This window comes from Adiantum capillus-veneris, chromosome 28 (genome assembly GCF_014529385.1).
Source record: "Adiantum capillus-veneris isolate H3 chromosome 28, ASM1452938v2, whole genome shotgun sequence".
In the NCBI taxonomy this organism is placed as follows: Eukaryota; Viridiplantae; Streptophyta; class Polypodiopsida; order Polypodiales; family Pteridaceae; genus Adiantum; species Adiantum capillus-veneris.
Genome location: NC_140958.1, coordinates 42539931 through 42559850, shown reverse-complemented (window position 1 = coordinate 42559850; position 19920 = coordinate 42539931). Strand labels below are relative to the sequence as shown.

The following is a 19920-nucleotide window of genomic DNA, read 5'->3' as shown; positions in this document are numbered from 1 at the left end:
AGCAAAATAGTTAAATTTATAACAAAAAAGCCAATAAGTAAGCATAATAGAGGAATATTAAGAAAACGGAGCAAAAGGAGGAGATCCATTACATTGTTGTTTCCCATTTGTAAAACCTTAGGTACTCACATGTTGATCTCCCATTCAACTCCCCGAAGTAGAGCTTCCTACTAAGGGTCACGCGAACCCATGGCATGCATGCCATACATGCGGCTCCTAGCCACATGCTCCTAGACGAGCCTTGCCCGCAAAAGTGTCACGAGGGATAGGGGAGATTATAGTGAATCCCCATTTCCTTCTTTTGATAAAGAGCATGAAGAATCAGCAAGTGCCACGCTTCTAGAACCTTGAGCGATGGAAAACCAAAAGTTACCAAATGTCAATTTGAGCAGCATAGCACAAGAACCTGTTATAGTCTATGGAGCATACTGCAAAATTGGTGAAGTCCCTGTTAGTTTGCGCACCATAAAATTGTTCTACAAAGTTGAGACCACGACGATTCAGAGTCAGACACGTGAGCAGATTGTTGGAAATTGTTCTCAATTATCACGTATTCTAAAAATAGAAAATGACTTGCTCTCCCCTCCTTTCTCTGTCATGTCAATGACACCAATGTAGCACCTTGGGTACTTGCATGCTTATCTCCTCCCATTCAACTCCCTTCGGTAGAGCCTCATAGGCCCAACTTCAAAGGTTGCCAAGCATGCCATACATGTGGCTCCTGGCGGCGCCTTGCCGTCAAAGGAGTTTTCTCAAGGTCCTAACACGTTTAAACTACAAAAAGGCCATAGCTAGCATAATCAAACTAGAGACATTTAGAAGACATGTCACAATGTAATTCTAAGACCAAGTGCTAAAGTGATGGATAACATCTCAACATACAAGGACACAATATAGCAGAAATTACACTAAATGGATTAAAGCATAGCGCATCGCATGTTCATCACATCAACAACAAATCACACAACACCTAATCAATATTCATAGTAAAAGTAAACACATATCCAGCAAGTATTAATTACTAGATAAGTAACATGCCTAAGCACCATCCTCGCTTGCAAAATATTGTACTCATTTAAATGCCATCCACCAAGAAAAAGAACAAAATGAGTTCTCTACTTTTGTTTTCTTGAACCGAATGGGATTTTTTTTTTAAAAGCAATCAATTGTAAACTCTATCAACCATTTACACATTATTTAATAAAGTTCCCCATGCATGTTTTACTTCATAGGACTTGAATATGTGATTGTTCATATTTGCAAAAACGTGAACATACAAACAATGTATAATATAAAAATCATGACTAGGAACTTACGTGCTTTGCCATGCCAAAGTCGGCTAACTTTACAGTACCATCTTGATCCACGAGTATATTTGCCCCCTTTATATCCCTACAAACATGAAAAAGAAAAAAAATATCAACTCAATAACATCTACATCTCTCTCTCTCTCTCTCTCTCTCTCTCTCTCTCTCTCTCTCTCTCTCTCTCTCTCTCTCTCTCTCTCTCTCTCTCTCTCTCTCTCTCATAACACTCTCGAATAACAGGTCTTGAGTTCAACTCTCCTCGTCGGCTAGATCTTTAAGGTCTCTTGGGATAGTTTCCTACAACGTTAAAACTATCTTCTTCTTCTTCTCCTTCTCTCTCTCTCTCTCTCTCTCTCTCTCTCTCTCTCTCTCTCTCTCTCTCTCTCTCTCTCTCTCTCTCTCTAAAAAAGAGGGGCTTGGTATCCTTTTGTATTACATAATCAAAATTACACGCTTCAAGGCATTACATCAGCCCGTAGGCACACACATGACAGATAGTGAAAAAACCCCTAAGATATTCAATGATTACAAACCACAAGGGAAAAACTACGAGTGATGCGAGGTTACAAAAGATGGATGAGACAACAAAAGCTAGAAGCAAGGTAGTGAGGGAAGAAGGTAGCAAAGAGTTGAAGCAAAACGAGGCCACCATGACGTCAAGAGGAGGTCACCAAAGAATCTCCGATAGCCAACTCCAAATTTCCAAGGCCATATACAACAGCACATTCCACCAGAAGAGACGTCCATGCCCCATGTGAGCGGATACAGATGGGAGACAACTTGCAAACAAGAGACTCGGTCAGAGCGTAGACGACTAGGTTCAGGAGGAGTGGCAGTCTTATTCAAGGAGGAGCTACAGTCTCTGATACATATAGCTCGTAGGGATGAGCATTCTAGGTACATGTGGGTGAGACTGAAGGCAGAGACAAGCAGATATCTCTGCATCGCTATTTGCTATTTCCCTCCTAGTACATCAGTTTATGCATCACCTAGAGGACCGTCCCCCTTCTCTATGATATATGGGAGTTTTCGAGAGATGGCGACATTATTATCTTGGGGGATTTCAATGCTAGGACTGCCCATCACGAGACAGTATTCTATGATACCTCAGAGGAGTTGATGCGAGAGCTTGATATTACAAAAATGAAGGCCTAGATTATCACAAGATGAAGAGCACACTGAGTATGGCAAATACTTGACTAATATGGAAACTGCACATGGATTGGCCATTTTGAATGGCTTACAGAGATTCCCTGCAGCTCGTGGTTTTACATGCTTTCCACACCGACATGGCGCTAGTACAATGGATTATGTTATGGCTCCGCCAGGACTCATTCCTTCCTTTCAAGATTTTGTGGTGGGAACTAGGTCGGTCGAGATAGCAGTCGATCATGCTATCTTGTCTTTCACTTTTATCGTTCCAGTTCAGCACAGCTCCATTGAGAGAGGCCTCCACACATACTCGGTATACCTTCACGAGGGAGACGGATCACGTGTACATTGATGAGATACACAGGCAGCTATGCACTCAGGTGCCACGACGACCACTAGATGAGCTCACCCAGATTCTGACAGAGACGCTACATGATGCAACCTTGAGGCATATCCCTACAACCAACCTACACGCAGACAATCTGGGAGCATGCCCCAGAACAGTTGGTATGATGAGGAGTGTAGAGAGATGAGGATCAAATTACATGAGAGGTGCTCATGGGTACTACTACATATAGACAGTCGCGGATTATCTTCCGCTGCCTAGTGCGACGAAAGAAGAGGGCTTACCTATCTCAATTAGAGCGTGATCTGTACCAGCTATTTATGAGTCAGGACTCTAGTGAAGCATGGAGGCTTTTCAATGAGCACTCTCCACCGCCAGCCATCACTTCCACAGAGACATGGGGGGAATATGCTACTCGGACACTGGCCCCAACACGGGGGAGCTGCCGAATGGTGGCTATGGTCGGGTGGTTCGTCTGACGCGCATCTCTAGGCGGTCTGTGTGGCCTATCTCCTCGTTCGTTTCATGGTATCAGAGCCGGCTTGGCTGCACGAAGGACCGAGTGCACACTTACAGACTGGTTCGAGTCGGAAAATCGTTGTTCTGTCATTTTTGATGAATTAACTGTTTAACTGATTATTTTCTTCTCATAAGCTTGTGTGCAGGTGAAATTTAATGCGTTGCTCGCTGATTTTTTATAAAATTCAATAGCCCAGCAGGTGGATATGTGGAAAAGCACAATATTACTAATTGATTTTACTGGTTTTTCGATGACAGTCAGTATATTACTCATTAATTTGTTGTCCTGGATTAAATTTCAGCATATGGTATACTTTTGCCTCTCTCTGTCGATTTCTCTCTCTGTAACTCTCACTGTGCGAAGCACAGAGAGAGAAAGAAAGAGAGAGAGAGAGAGAGAGAGAGAGAGAGAGAGATACCTGCTTGCTTGGCATGGAGCTGTGTTGCAACTCTGCAGGGAAGCGTGAGGAGGAGGCTGGGAGAGGGAGTAGCGCTGCTAGTTTTTTTTTCCAGCGTGGATTTTCTTTTCCCAAGCGCTGGCTCCAAGGTGGCCTCTGGCATGTGCTGGGCACGCATACCCACACGCCTGGCATGGGCGATATTTTTTTTCTCTCTCCACACGTTGCTTGCAGCCATATGGGCGCTCGTTTTTTTTTCCAGCCAGCATTGGGAGTTTTTTTACGCTGCTTGTTGAGTTAGTGAGTTGTCCTTTTAATTATCAAGTGGCCTTTTTTTAAATGGCCAGGACCTTTTTAAAATATAGTTTGAAACCTTTGTTTTATTACAAACTCACTTACACAACCCTAAAGAGTTTACAGAAACCTCAAACTTGGTTCTTCTGCTCATCTCCAAAGCCTACACTCTCTCACATGCTCGCGCTCTTGCGCTCTCGCCATCACCTGCTCGCCTTCAGGCGCTCACGCCGACACGTGGAGCTCCTCGAATTTCACTTTTTCGCGACCAACAAGTGCAGAAAAGGCTCGGTTTCACGTGAATTTTTCAGTTTTTTCACGCACCTCGCCATGGATTCCTCCAACTCTGAGGTGCAACGTGACGACGCACCAGGTAACATTCAAATTCCATTCACGCATGCTCTCTACACATGGATTACCAGCACTTTCCAGAGTTTCGACCAGCGTGTTACCGCTCTAGAAAACGCGAATGTTCAAACGAACCTTCACTTGGCCTCTCTCGAAGGGGTCGTACAGGGGCTCAGTTCCCAACTTTCTACTCTCGAAAATATGGCTCACTCAACGACTGCGTGTATTTCCGAGGGCGAAACCAATCTCCAACATTTGCAGACGCAGATTGCTGCTTTAGGGCGTTCACAAGGTGGTCCGACTGCCACAATTCCGTATAAGACTACAAATTTCTTAGGTGAAGAGAAGGAGTGTACGGATTTGACTGTAAATAACTGGCTGCACCAATGGACCACATACTTTGATCTCCATGGGGAGCATGATGAACGGAGGATTCAGACGATTCCTCTTTATCTGCACAGTAAGGCGCTTACTTGGTGGCGTGACATGACAGAAAAGCCTACGACGTGGGCTGATTTTTGCATGAAATTCAAGAAGGATTTCGCAAAAATGGACCCTTTGAATACGTATGCCAAACTTTTGATAAGTATACGACAGCTTTCAAAGAGGCGCTCACCTTCTGCAAGGTGGATTCCACACACGCCATGCACATGTACTTGCTGGGGTTACATGAAGATTACCGTTGGGCCTTAATCAAAGACAAAGCCCCGACTGATGTCGAGGATGCAGTGGCCAAGGCCAAGACGTTCCATTTGATGATGGAGCGAATTATGAGAAGAAAAGAACTGGAGACCATCAATTCGGTGAGGGTGCTTCGAGGAAGCGACTCCAATTCCAGCATAAGTCCAAATCACCGCCGAGCTCTTCTCAGGAAAAGAAGAAAGCCAGAAACGCTTCAGTTGCTGATGTAGTGAAGAAGGGGGCTTGCTTCGGATGTGGCCAGACGGATCACCAAATCAAGGATTTCCCTAAAAAGAAGAAGACGCAAAAACCGCAAGGCCGTCCTTCGGTTCAAATTCACGAGATCTCGGGTAACTCTCAAATTCACGAGATCTCGGGTAACTCTGATGTTATTCACGTTGAAATCCATCATTTAGTGCACAGTTCATGCACAAATTATACTTTTAGCACCAAAGTGTTTGGTAAGCACGATCTTCTCCGTTTTCCCAGGAAGATCAATGGTCACAACGTGACCGTACTCCTTGATAATGGAAGCTCACACAATTTTGTGGATGCAAAATTGGTGCAGAAACTAAACGTGCGGACGCAGGACAGAGACCATGAGTATCGCGTGAAGATGGCTCGGAACATTGATACGGATGTATGGAATCGGATGGTTCCAGACTTGTCGCTCGAGCTGGCTGATTACAAAGAGAACCTGGACTTCCACATCATGCGTCTGGACAGAGCATATGTTATTTTAGGAATTCCATGGTTTTATGATAAACAAGACTCATTGTATATAGACTATGTACATCACTCTCTTGCTTTTGTTAAACAGAACATGCCTCATGTATCTGTGTCGCTTTGTAATCAGAAGTCTATAAATAATGGTTTTGCAATACCAGTTGTTACTGCTTTGGAAATGTATAAAGAATTAAAGTCTTCTGATGTTGACTTTTATCAATGTGTACCATCTACTTGGTTTGATTCATTAGTGCTTGGTACTTCTGTCACTGAATTTCGTAAAAATGTTTCATGTTCTTCTGTTGAACTTGGAGATTCCGACGAATCCAACCTTGTCCACGAAATCATGACTGATTTCAAGGATGTTTTTCCTGATGATCTACCTCCTGGCTTGCCACCATCGAGAGCAGTAGATCATGGCATCGAGTTGGTGGCTGGTAGTCAGCCCTTCTCAAAGCAACCCTATCGGTTTAGTAAAACCGAGGAGGACGAGATTCAGCGAACAGCTGAAGGATTATCTCGACAGGGGTTTTGTTCAGCATAGCAAATCCCCGTGGGGGGCACCAATGCTACTTTCTCGAAAGAAGGATAACACAATGCGCTTCTGCATGGATTACAAGGGGTTGAATAAACTCACTGTCAAGAACAAGTATCCGCTCCCACGCATGGACGATCTGATAGATCGGCTCCATGGAGCGTTGTATTTTACGAAGATAGACCTGCGATCAAGCTATCATCAGATACGAATCAAACTGGAAGATATTCCTACGACAGGCTTCCTACGCGTTATGGTCACTACGAGTTTTTGGTCTTGCCTTTTGGTTTGACCAATGCTCCAGCTACGTTCCAACAGATGATGAACGATCTGCTGAGACCATTCTAGGCAACTTCGTTGTTGTATTTCTCGATGATATCTTGATCTACAGCGGAAGTTTGTCTGAGCACCTAGTGCATATACGCACTGTTCTCGAAGTACTGACAACTGAGAAGCTTTACGCTAAGGCTTCTAAGTGTGAAAGAGCTTCTGTACTTGGGTCACATCATTACTCGCGATGGAATTCGCGTCGACCCTGAAAAGTTGGATAAAGTGCGAAATTGGCCCATTCTGAAGAATGTACATCCTTTTTAGGCTTTACTGGATTCTTTCGCAAGTTCATCAAGGATTACTCTAAAGTTGTTGCTCCGCTTACGCAACTTTTAAAAGGAGGGGTGAAAGGGCCGAAGACTTCGGAACCTCGTCGCAAGGGTAATCCCCCTGTTGTCTGGAATGAGCGTCTCGACGACAGCTTTCGGACACAAACACTTGGTGACTATTGCGCCAATATTGCACATTGTGGATCCTAGCAAACCGTTTGTGGTTGAAACGGATGCTAGTGATTATGCTATTGGTGCGGCATTATACCAGGATGGACGTCCTGTTGCGTTTGAAAGTAAGAAGCTTTCGGACGCTGAGATGCATTATCCAACGTATGAAAAGGAGCTTTACGCCGTAGTCCACGCCTGAGGAAATGGCCGCACTACTTGTATGGCTCTGCGTTTGTTGCATGGACAGATCATCATTCCTTGCGCTATACCTGTGATCAGGGTGATCTCAGAGGCCGGAAGGCTAGGTGGGTTGAGCTTATGCAAGAGTTTGACTATGAGATCCGTTATAGAAAAGGATCCAGCAATCGAGTTGCATATGCGCTCAGCAGGATTCCTGAGGTCAATGCTTTGTCTATGGCTGAAATCTCGACGGATTTCTCTCTCTCTCTCCGAGGGCTATGTCGTCCCGATGGCCATTTTGGCAAGATATGGAACGAGGTCGAAGCGGGGCATGACTCACATACAGGCTTGGGTGGTCCGGAGACCCAAGTGAGTCGTGCTGGAGAGACGAGATTCCATTAGAGGTGGACTATTGTTTAGAAATGGTAAAGTCTACGTGCCAGAAATCGATGAGATTTGATAAAAGATTTTGTGCGAATGCCACGATGTTCCTAGCGCTGGACACCCAGGCATCCAGAGAACTTTGGCTTTGGTCAAGCGATATTTCTATTGGCCAAGAATGCGCTCTTACATAGAGAGCTATGTGAAGAGATGCGCTTAGTGTCAGGTCAATAAGGCAGACCGCCTTAGGAAAGCTAACCTGCTACACCCATTGGAAATCCCAGAAGCCAAGTGGCAGAGTATTTCCATGGACTTCATCGTTGGTTTGCCTAATACTAGTCGGGGCAATGACGCTATTTGGGTTGTGGTCGATAGACTCACAAAAATGGCGAAGTTTATACCAACGAAGTCGACAGTAAAAAGCCATGAGTTGGTGGTTTTATTTGTCGATCAGCTTTATAAGTTGTATGGTCTCCCAGAAGATATAGTCAGTGATCGAGATACTAAGCTCACTGGCCGATTTTGGCGAGATGTCTTTGCTCACATTCAAACGAAGTTGACTATGTTGTCTTCTGACCATCCTAAGTCCGACGGACAAACTGAGAGGATGAATCAAACGTTAGAGGACATGTTGAGAGCCTATGTTTCTCATATACCTTCATAAGTTCAGAATAGTCTGAACTCACGAATTATAAGAGGGAATAAAGCACTCATAAAACTATAAAGCAAGGGACACACGAAAAGAAAAGAAAAACAAAAACAAACAAACAAACAAACTAAATCACTTTGTTTGCTTCGAAACAAAACTAGATAAAACAAAACATTATAAACTTAAAAATGTTTTTAGAAAAGGCATGTGTAAAATAAGTTGACGCAACTTACTTGGCTTAAAACAAGTACTCAACTTTAAGCCAAAAAAAAGGATAAGACATCTTAAAAACTTAATCCTAGAAATCAAACTTCACACAACAACTTATAACGAAACACATTCTTAAGTCCTCAGGTAAGCTAAATATGAAATCGAAAAATGAATACTACTACAAACCTACGAAGAGCAAAGAACCAAACTTGACTATGTTTGAGAGCCTATGTTTCTCATAGGCAATCTGACTGGGAAAGGTATCTTCCACAGTTAGAGTTTGACTATAATAGTAGCAAGCATTCTACTACTAGATTTAGCCCATTCATGCTGATGTATGGATTCGAGCCTAAATCCCCGATTGCTATTGGCTTAGAGAAAGTCAAGGAACGCTAAGCTCGTGATTTCTTGTATGACATGCAGGAAATGCTCGAATTGGCTAAGGATAGTATAAGAACGGCTAGTGACCGAGTTATTACTTATGCTAATCAAAAGAGGTCTCCAAGGACTCTAGATGTGGGACAATGGGTTTATCTGAAGATACCCAAGGATTCCAAGACTATGCGAACACGAAAGCATTATAAGCTTTCAGCTAGATATTGTGGTCCGTTCTTGATCACAAAGAAAATTGGCCAAGTTGCCTATAAACTGGCTCTTCCTTCGGATGTTACTGTACATCCAGTGTTTCTGTCAGCCACCTTAGAGTAAAATTGGGAGAAGCTGATGTTGTCGTGCCTATCGAGAAAAATGTATGGCAAGATATGCAAACTGAGTATATTCCTCGAGAACCAGAAGCAGTTTTGGATCATCGTACCCGTCATTCTCGCCAAAAGGCTTATGACGAGTACTTAATTAAATGGAAGGGTTAATCTGAAAAGTTTGCTACTTGGAAACCTGTTAGAGCTTTGAAGGCTCAGTATCCCCACTTCATTGATGAGGACATCAATGGTTCTTAAGGAGAAAAGTCTATTACGTCCCGCTCAAAGGAGAGGGGATCTAGCCCAGATGCCGTCGGGATGGGCGTCCAGTGTCCGGGCGGACGTAGTGCGAACCCGGCCAGTGTGGCCGGCCATTATTATAAAAGGGAGGCCAAGGCCTCATTTACAGTTATCGACCCCACTAGCAGAGTGCCAATGGTTAGCCCGCGAGGCTAGGAGTGCACGAGGTCACCTCGAGGAGGTGAGGCCGGGTGGTATGGGACGCTCGGTCTTACAGGTGCATGCCTACATCCTCAGACGCTGGCCCCAGCACGGGGGAGCCGCCGGATGGTGGCTATGGTCGGGTGGTTCGTCCGACGCGCATCTGTAGGCGGTCTGTGTAGCCAGGAGATTCTCTCTCTCTCTCTCTCTCTCTCTCTCTCTCTCTCTCTCTCTCTCTCTCTCTCTCTCTCTCTCTCTCTCTCTCTCTCTCTCGCAAGAAAGGAGAATGTATTCTCTGTTCAAAAGAGACCTCTAGAGATGCCTAATGGCCTATCATCCAAAGACAGTACAAAGACGTGATAACAAATTGAGGGCTATCGAAACATCAAGATGGCCTATATGATGAATGTAAAACGAACCATTTGAGAGGTGCATAATGCCATGTGATGTGACGATAGTCCTGCATGAAAAGATCTAAAGATCTCGCCCATGTGTGAAGAATAGAGCATCCACGCCACTCCGTTGCCTTGGAGGAGCCTACTGAAGTATCCCACCAACAACAGAGTATATTGCAACTCATTCCAAATAATCGTCACATGGTGGATGTAGGGAAAGACTGTGAGCCCAAAATGTGAGGGCAACGAGCCTTCCACATGGTCCAAAGAGTAATGTTGTAAATCATAGTGAAAATTATATCATGTTAGTAGAAGTCCAACTGATGGGCAATCAGCATTAGAATGCATGATCGATATCCTAAAGCATGAAGGTTGGATCTGTTGGGCCTGGACAAGCCCTAGAAAAAGGTATGTGACCCCAATAATTGCAAAAGCCATCCAACTGCCACCCACGTCATGAACCCATCGTGTATGCCCACTCTAATCCACAAACAACAAACTGCCCTACACACTGGATGAGTATATGCAAATATCCAAAAAAAAGAGCCCCGGAGACTCAAGTTGTAAAGTACATTGCTAACAAGCTGGATCATGACAAGTGCCCGCAGCCCAAGTGCCAACAAGCAATCTGCTATCATCCACATGAAATAGCATATCCTACAGCTAATCCCAAGGGTCCAAATGCATGACCAAAACTGTCACTAGAAGGCAGGACAGATACATTGGTCTAACCATACCTCTAATTGTCATGGACGATGAGGTGGGTGTCGTCACTCGTGTCCACAACAGAAGAAGCCTCCTCCCTAGAGAAACAATGTACTTGAAAAACAAAAGAAGACCCCATCAACCTGCAAAGAAGGCCACTACCACTCACCAGGATCCTAATTGAACTCGACGAGAGGCTTTCCCTACCAAACCCACAATCTCCAAAGTGGAGACTCCTCAATAGTAAAAGCATGATCAACACGAGTGCCTCTCAAAAGAGCCTACAAAAAGAGCGCCTCTCAAAAGAGCCAACCACTGTAGTCCGCATCCAACTAATGATCATGCAACATCTCACCCTGATACTCCAGCCTGATGTGATAGTCATGATGGCCACATCTCCGGAATGCTAGACACCAGAGTCTCTCTCTCTCAATAAAAGTGGGGCTTGACTCTTTGCGTTACATAAGAGTCAACCATCGGTCCATATATAAGTAATATGAGAAAAACATTGACAAATGTACAATGAGAACATGGGGAAAAATCCCATAACAAGGAGACAGACGTTGGCATTGCCTTTCACTCCGACTGAAGAGAGAGAGAGAGAGAGAGAGAGAGACACGCGAGAAAGAGAAGGAAATGAAGAAGAAGAAAGACTATAGATTAAAGAGGAGAAAAATAAAACATACCTTCCAAAAATTGGAAGGGTGCACCGCTGTGCTAGGATTTCTTTATATCGAGGTGGTCGAGCACGTACACCAAGTCAATTACCCTCTTGCAGGCGCACCATACCTGTAACCCCCAATATACAATGTTTACATTTCCTACGCTCGAGGCACACAGTCCTACGTGCAATGGTACGTCCTGTAATTCCCTAGGTGGGAGAAGCGTCCTTGGGCGAAACCCTACAACACACTCAAACACTACAGAGAAAAAAAAAATCAAAGATTAGCAGATTAGTGCAAAATCTTCAAAGCTCCGATACCAATGTCAACTGTCGAGGAGTTGAAATGGTGAATATCAAGGTTTTACACTTCCACAAATCTTTACTTCTTTCCTTGCAGTAATGATTGCTATCTATTAGCATGAATGATGGTTGCTTCTATTTTCGTGCAGAGAGAGAATGAGAGAGGTAGAGATGTACAGAGGGGGAGAGAGGGGCAGAGAGAAAAGGATAACAACACCCAATGGGATCCCAACCAACCCTCTAAAGGACCCCCCACAACCATTGCCAATGTGGTATTTGCTTTTGATTGCGTAAATGGAATTTACACACATGCAATACCTCAAATAACAGACTCTACTGACTCGACTAGGGAATGTCGTCGTGACAACTTCTCGAAACGAGGCACCTCCGGGGCTGATTTGATGCACCTCTAGATCCTTCTCGATGGGGGATTGCGTATGGGCCCCAAGAGGTAGATCTGGGGCTGAATTGCGCCCCCGCTGTGAGAGGAATGAGGGGCTGAAAATGCAGATCTTGATGATGCCGGTGATGGACAGCAATGGGAGCACTTGACATAGCGAGAGAATGGCCGAAAAGCTCAATGGGCTGCCGAAGTACCAGGCTGCAACAGGATGGCTAGCACGAGCAAATCCGAGCCATTCAGGCGAGGGAAGGGCTGAAATCTGAAAACCCTAGGGCTCACCTGCAGGAATAGCAAGAGCTAGGGCTGGAAACCACAAACACTGGCTGATCTACACCAAAACGCTGGCGCCGATCGGGTTCAAAAACGCTCGGGCTGATCTAGGAGCCCAAACGCTAGGGCTTGTCTTCTGCAAACGCTCCTCAAATCTATATCAACTACTAAGAGCTTTGCTCCCTTTATAGGCCAAATTCGTTGGTTATCAACTCCTTTACGTTGAGATAGGGCGGTAAAACCACTATCAAATTCTTATAAATGAAATCATAAAAAATGATTTATCAATAAGTTTAACGAGAGCTAAGTTTCTATGTGAAATTATCACACAACTGTCAATCCTGGAATATGATTGACACGGGGAAAGGCTCGTTGGATTCCTCTAACCAACAACTACATGCACGTCATGCCAGATGCCGTGTCACAGGGACGGGCACCACGTGCCAATGCAAAATGAATAAACTGAACAACTTTAAGCACTTCAAATACCAACTGAACTGAAAGAGATCCACGACACGAGGCAAGGAGTGGCGGAGTTCCACCCCAAGAGAGCACTGGCCCCAAACCTTGGTCCCCCCTTTCGGTATTTCTTTATATTGCTTGAACTCTGTACAATGCCGGTACTCGCGCTCTCCACCTTGCACATATTTAAAGGACCTTGGCCTATGTAAAGCAGTTACATGAAAAGCTTCAAACTCAAAAGCACCTTGCCCAAAAGCTGCTAACACAAAATAAGGAATTCCGTGCATTGCCACGTCAGCACCTATCAGCGCAAAACGCGAAAATCAGAACAGGTGCCACGTAAGCACAACCAACAAAAAATGTGGGATTCCCGTGAGATCATGTACAACTCTGCCACGTCATCAGTCTTTACGCAAGGGAGTGTGCAATGGTCTTGCTTTATTTAATCTCTCTAGGTCACTTGGGCCCCATCGAACGAGGTCCCATATGTTGGTGGAAACGTCTTCAGTGGCTTGACATGCCAGTAGTTTGTGACATCCGTGTACTTTCTGGTGCCAAAAAAGGAGGTACCACTTGGGGCATCACAAGGGGTAACATGTAATTCAAAAACTATTGCAAACTATGCAGCATCAGGAGATTCTGCTGAGTGCCACGAAAGACTATTACGAAGCTTGTCGAGGAGAAACTGCAAGTATTCTACCGAATCTATGAACGCCATGTCTTGGATTCCTAATGGCTTATGCCCTGTAAGACAAAGCGATGAGGACGGGAGCACGCCCGATGCGCAACAAAGTAAGGGTGGGGAGTGGCTAATAACTCCAAGGTCGGGACACAAAGATTCTTGCTAATAAGTCCGAGGTCGGGACACAAAGATTCTGGCTAATAAGTCCACCAAGTCCGAGGCCGGGACACGAAGATTCTTTCATAAACTTTCCAATAAACTTTGGAAGCGCCGGTTTGCTTTGTCTACTCTTTGATAGGACCGGTATGCTTTCAAAAAAGCAAACACCTGAAGCTCTGACACCGTTGTCACAAGGGTAGACACCACGTGCCAACGGAAAAAGAATAGATTGAACAACTTTAAGCACTCCAAATAACAATTGCACAGAAAGAGATGCACGACACAAGACGAGGAGTGGCGGAGTTCCACCCCAAGAGAGCATTGGCCCCAAACCTTGGCGTCCCTTCCGGTATTTCTTTATATTGCTTGAACTCAGTACAATGTCAGTACTCACGCTCTGCACCTTCACTAGGAAGAGTGCTAGAGATTGAGGCCTCTGCACATATTTAAAGGCCCTTGACCTATGAAAAGCAATTGCATGAAAAGCTTCAAACTCAAGAGCATTTGGTTCAAAAGCATCTTGCCCAAAAGCTGCAAGCGCAAAATAAGGAATCCCGTACACTGCCACATCAGCATCTACCAGTGCAAAACACGGAAATCCATACAAGTGCCACGCAAGCACAAGCGAAAAATATATGATTCCTTTACAGCTTTGCCACGTCATCAATCTTTATGCAAGAGAGTGTGTGCTGGTCTTGCTTTATTTAATCTCTCTAGGACACTTGGCCCCCAACGGACGGGATTCCATATGTTGGTGGAAACTCTTCTTTAAAAATAGGCCACTCGACAAAACTTTGTAAGTTGGTAAAACTTCTTTTGCTTCTTCTGTTGCTTTGTCTTAAAGTTAAGGCCCCTCAACCGGGATCTGCAAGTCAGCTTCATTTTCAATGGCTTGATACGTCAGTAGCTTGTGACATGCCCCAGGTAGTGTAACACCAACTGTCAAAACGCGTGTACAAACCATTTATGCCAGGGGGTTCCAAAACTGAAAAATTGGCTCAAGAAGTCAATGAAGCATGTCCATGTGGCACATTGAGCCATGTGCACGTGACAACAACGGAAGCTATGGTGACAAGGGAACACAAAAGAGAGAGAGAGAGAGAGAGAGAGAGAGATGAAAAGAGAGTGGCTCACGCCCTATGGAACAATAACTCTGCAATCACAAGAGTACAAGGCTTCGGATCACTACATTGTCAGAATGGGGCAACCCCCCCTCTCCCTATATTGGACAGTAACAATTTGCATGACCCACATCTCAATAACCCATGTCAAATAAAATGGGAATATCAAGGGCCAAAAACATAAAATTAGGGTGCCCAACAAAAGCCCACAAGTGGCACACCGGATTAAATCTGGGAAAAAAACCCCATGATACTTAAGACTCTAGAAAAGCATCACAAGGCCAGGCACAACTACATAAAAGCCCTCACTCAGAAGATCTAGATAGGAAAACCTTGGAGATGACCTCCATAGCGCTTCACACCCTCTCAAATCTAGGGCCTCCAAGAGTGAAGAAGGAAAATTGCATGCCCATTCCACCACTACACCAAGCACCTCTCTACAGAGAACCGCATGGCACCAAGATAGACAACCATGTTCACCAATGGTACCAAGAAGAACCCTGCAACTGCCATCAGTGTCTGCCAAGTCCATAAAACCTGTGTCAACCGTACAGATTAGAGCTCCACCGCATGTACTGTCAAAGAGCTAAAGGTTATGAGAAGTTTTCCAAACCATCTTCCATAGACTAAGTAGATTCTCTATGCTCTGCCAAGGAAGTAGGAGCCACCGCCTGAGCTTGGTGCTCAAAAAGAAATATGAAGTGTTATCAATCCCCTACTCGAGATGATAGTAGGTGAACCAAGTGTGTAAAAGCCGGAACATGTGCAACATAAGCTGCCTCACCAAATTTCCAATCTGAATCTGACTTTTTCCAGTAATCCCTTTTAATCTACCCCTATTCTCCACAATAAGACATATCATCTCATTCTCAAATCTCTCACCAGTACCAAAAGTTTCATCCTTCTGTGAGTAGAAAACTGCTCCCATATTCAAAGGCACCAACCCCCTCTAGCTATGAAGCACAGGTCAGGAAATAGTTACAAACCTCCCAACCACTAACATCAATCCAATTGTTCCACTTCAATATAGGTAACAAAGTGACCCTCTTTTCTGAACAAGAATCCAAGTAAGGGGTTGCATCCGTACGTACGTTCGAATTCTATCTGTATAGTATGACCGCACAACACGATCCATACATTTTTTTTTGGGGGGGGCTGCTCTATTTCAACCGATTAGGCCTCTTTTTGAAAAACACCTTGCTGCGGCTGAGAGCGACTGGTTTTAGCAGAGATACAGGTACAGTGCAATGTGTGCTCCTCTCTTGCAGGTGCCAGCTTTGAGTGCAGTGTGCGGTTTGTAGTACTTATTACTTATTAGAGTCACGACTTCGAACTTCATTCTTGGATTATCATGATTCATTATGTATTTATTTTAATGCTCTTAGTTTTATGTGACCATGACAACAGACATTTGACACTATTTGGTTGTAGACATTGGTTAGCTAAGCTCAGCTTTGTGTTTTCAGTGTTCGGTTAGAGACGTGGACTCTAGTTTTTGGCATTTGTAATGGTCTATTGTTGATTTGCTAGTCTTTATTAGAAGTCTTGGTGAATGCATATATTAGAAGCAGTCGATGGCAAGGCATGAGAGAATATCCACCGTAGGCCAGTGCAAACCGGACTTCAAGGCTGCAAGCAACCTCTCGTTGAAAGGGATCTCCAAACTCCTCAGCAAGGACAAGTACATCAGCTTAAATCGACCCAAAAACAGCCCTCTACTACACAAAAGTATACCTAGATGAATCCAAGATAAGCCCAGATTCCAATCGCGTGGCCGAAAACCTACGAAGGTACTAGCACGAACAATCGCACTTGAATTACCTTGAATCTTCAAAACGCAAGCCTAGATCTCGTCCAACACTCCTTCAGTTGACTGCCAACTGAAAAATCAAGTACACAAGAGATCAGCCCCCTCTTGATGCAAAAATGCTACTCCAAGGGTGCTCCCCGTGATGAAAATGTACCCAGAACTCGCCCTCCTACTGGCTGAAAAGAAAACCATAGCCATAATCAGCCCCTCCTTGTGCTCAAGATCCACTAGATATCATCAAACCTAGGCTCTAATACCATGTCAAAGTGTAGCGAAAGGTGTGGTGACAACGGAACATGCGCGAGGGGGAGAGATATATAGAAATGCTAGAGTAAGATGGAGACAGAGAGAGAGTGGCTCAAGACCTATAAATAATAAATCAGCAACTCTGCAATCACAACAGAATACAAGGCTTTGAATCACTACAATGCCCGAATGCCCCTATCCCTCCCTTCCCCTCTCCCTATACAGGGAAGTAACAATAATGCTGGACCCACATCTCAAGAACCCATGTCAAATAAAATGGGAATATCAAGGGTCCAAAACATAAAAATAGGACACCCAACAAAAAGGCCACGAGTGGGACACCAAACAAAATCTAGGAAAAATCCCCCATGAATCGTGATGTCTAGACCCTAGAAAAGCCTCAACACAATGTATAGCCACAAAGACGCCCTCATTCGCAAGATATAGACGGGAAAACCTAGAAGATGACCTTCAAAACTCTCGCACGAGAAAGTTCTGTTAAATTGCTGAATAAAAGTAAGTGCTTTCTTTTCATCTCCAGGCCCTGAAAGAGTCAAAGTTGGCGTTCAAAGTCCAAACCTCCTCTATAGTTCTTCTGACCCTTCATGGAGTCAATTGATCATAAAACACAGGTTGAAAGAGCTTGTTTCTTGTACTGCCAAAAGTAGTACCAAGTGTTGGTGGCATACCACATCCATACATAACATTGATCCCACCTTGGTGAAATCCCTGCATGCAAGTTTCCATGCCAAACGACGCTAATGTGTAGCCCGGCAAGCCTCCTTTATAAAAGGTATATATGCCACCTATAGGCGTCCAAGATATGTCAGAAAGTCTGATTCCTGCCTAGTTTACCTGGATAAGATGACAAGTATCCCTGTATCTGAGGCATCACCTACTACTGCTTCTACCGCCAATTTGCAAAATGATTAAATTTCTTTTCATTGATGGAAGATTTGATCGGCTTCACCTTAGTTTGGCTTTAATTTGTGGCTTCACCAATCCTTTCCTCTCTCTATTCATAGGTTTTATCTACATGTACTTCACATTGTGGGGGTCCTTGAAATAGGCAAACATGTAGCCCTTGAGGATGTTGACTTCATTTTTTCCACATTGAGTGGATTGGTGTACTGAGTCTTGGATTGATCGTCTTCAGTGCCTCGGTCAGCCTCCTCCTCCTTGAAGTGGGCACCCTGCTATTCTTATATTCCGCAAGAATAGGAGGGAAGCAACCATGGACAGAGAGAAAGAGAGAGTGCAAGTTAGAGAGAGAGGGGATCTGCACAGAGAGAGAGAGGTCGTCTTAATATGGGAGAGAGAGGCCTTCCTTTCTCTTATGGTTGCCCAGTATTAACGTCTGCAGATTCAATCTCGTGCATAGGTGCAGTACCTTTCACTTAGAAGTCCCAAGAAAGCATCTGCTTGCTTAAATAGCCATTACTCTGCTAACATAGACCTTGTCAAGCAACTTGACAAGCACCCTCTAGCATTAGGGGACCAACTGAAGAAATTACAAGAGCTCTGAAGACCACATTATGCAAGAAAAAAGCATAGTATTGAACAGTTTGCTATAAATGCAGCAACCAAGAAGACCATTTATAATCATAATTCAACCCCCTGTGTGTCAGCTAAATTGACAAGTATAATCACAAGCAGAACTGCAACAAATTCCTTTTACAAACACGCACCTGTGGACAGTGTGTTTGCTGTGTAAAAAATACAAGCCCTGCAAAATCTGACGTGTATAGCGTCGTATGACTGGCTCTTGAAGCCTTGTGAATTCCTGGTAAAGCTTGTAGATAGAACCCCCTGAAACAAGCTCCAAGTATATATACAAATTTCCACCCACCTGAGCATTAACCAGGATCATGCGAGTCAGAAAAGTGCAAGCCACAGTCGGTGTCCAATGCAATAAAAATGAACAAGGATAAGAATCCTTTCAGAATATGGAAAGCCTCACCGTCTCGCTCCCCTTGTAATGGACAATGTTTGGATGACGCAGGGAACTCAAAAGCAGTATCTCCTGCAAATTAGGTATTCTCTCATGAGGATGACGCAATGCGTGCTCACAAGCCATACAAGAAACACTAACAGCACCTGGGTAAGCTGTTTTGCAGACTCTTGTGACTTTAGATCATCGCGTATAAACTCCACCTCCTTTATAGCACAAAATTCCCCTGTTTCACTGTGCAAAGAAGATCAAGTTGCATACACCCAAGCTTAGAGCCCACCAATTTCAGAAACTACAATCTCTAAAAATCAAAGAGCATCAAAAAAATGATAAGAAACATACCGGTGAATTCCTTTATACACTTTACCGAAAGAGCCACTACCTAGCAGGCACCCCTTCTGCCATTTTCCAGCTGAAGCCCCAGACTCTAACTTACAAGGGCTCCGAGGTGGCACTCCGGTAGAACGTGGTGAGAGTGGAGTGGAAGGTGCAGTACCCCCAGCCGATGTTGAAGGAAGGGGCAGTGGATGGGAATCATTCCAGGCAGAATCATAAGCTGCACTACTGGACCGAGGATGTCGAGGAGAAACTGCACTGCTCTGAGTTCTGGGGCTCAAATCTGAGCTCTGCCGTCTTTGCTGTAACGGAAAATCACTGGATATGGAGTTGTGGCCAGAATTATGGCCAGATGTCGGACTAGAGGCCTGTTGTAAAAGGTTTGAAGCAGGGTTCCAGAACCAAGGCTGCTGCTCTTGATGACCCATTCCCCGAGGGCTTAGAACCGGGCTAGAGAACGTGCTAGTTGAAGCACTGTTTTGGACACCATTGACATGGATATGAATGTGAAGATCGCCTCCCTCACCCTGACTGTTCCTGAAAGCCAATCTTGGCGAAGCAACCGTACCCACTGGACTTCCTGGCTGAGTCCCATCAGTCCTTGAAATGGAATGAGCAGGGAATTGTGAAGTAAACCTTTGAGAGTCCCTACAAATCATAAGCCAGGGAAACAACTATCATCCCCTGTGGATGATTAGGGAACAACTTTGCACCCAACCCAACTTTGTTAAAAATTTGAAGCTTTTGAGGCCTTAAGTAACACTTCCAGACAGACCCACTA

General features: G+C 44.5%; 1 protein-coding gene across 2 annotated transcripts in view; it reads right to left on the bottom strand.

Annotated features, from left to right (window-relative positions):
* Nucleotides 1–19920, bottom strand: part of LOC147420333 (mitogen-activated protein kinase kinase kinase YODA-like) — a 37606-nt gene that overhangs the window by 15340 nt on the left and 2346 nt on the right. For both annotated transcript variants that reach the window (XM_086504074.1, XM_086504075.1), the window contains 5 exons: nucleotides 19146–19787; nucleotides 18950–19037; nucleotides 18813–18875; nucleotides 18541–18701; nucleotides 1317–1392 (listed from right to left, as the gene is read on the bottom strand). In XM_086504074.1, coding sequence (XP_086360200.1) covers nucleotides 1317–1392; nucleotides 18541–18701; nucleotides 18813–18875; nucleotides 18950–19037; nucleotides 19146–19787 — 1030 coding nt within the window. The remainder of the gene's footprint in view (nucleotides 1–1316; nucleotides 1393–18540; nucleotides 18702–18812; nucleotides 18876–18949; nucleotides 19038–19145; nucleotides 19788–19920) is intronic.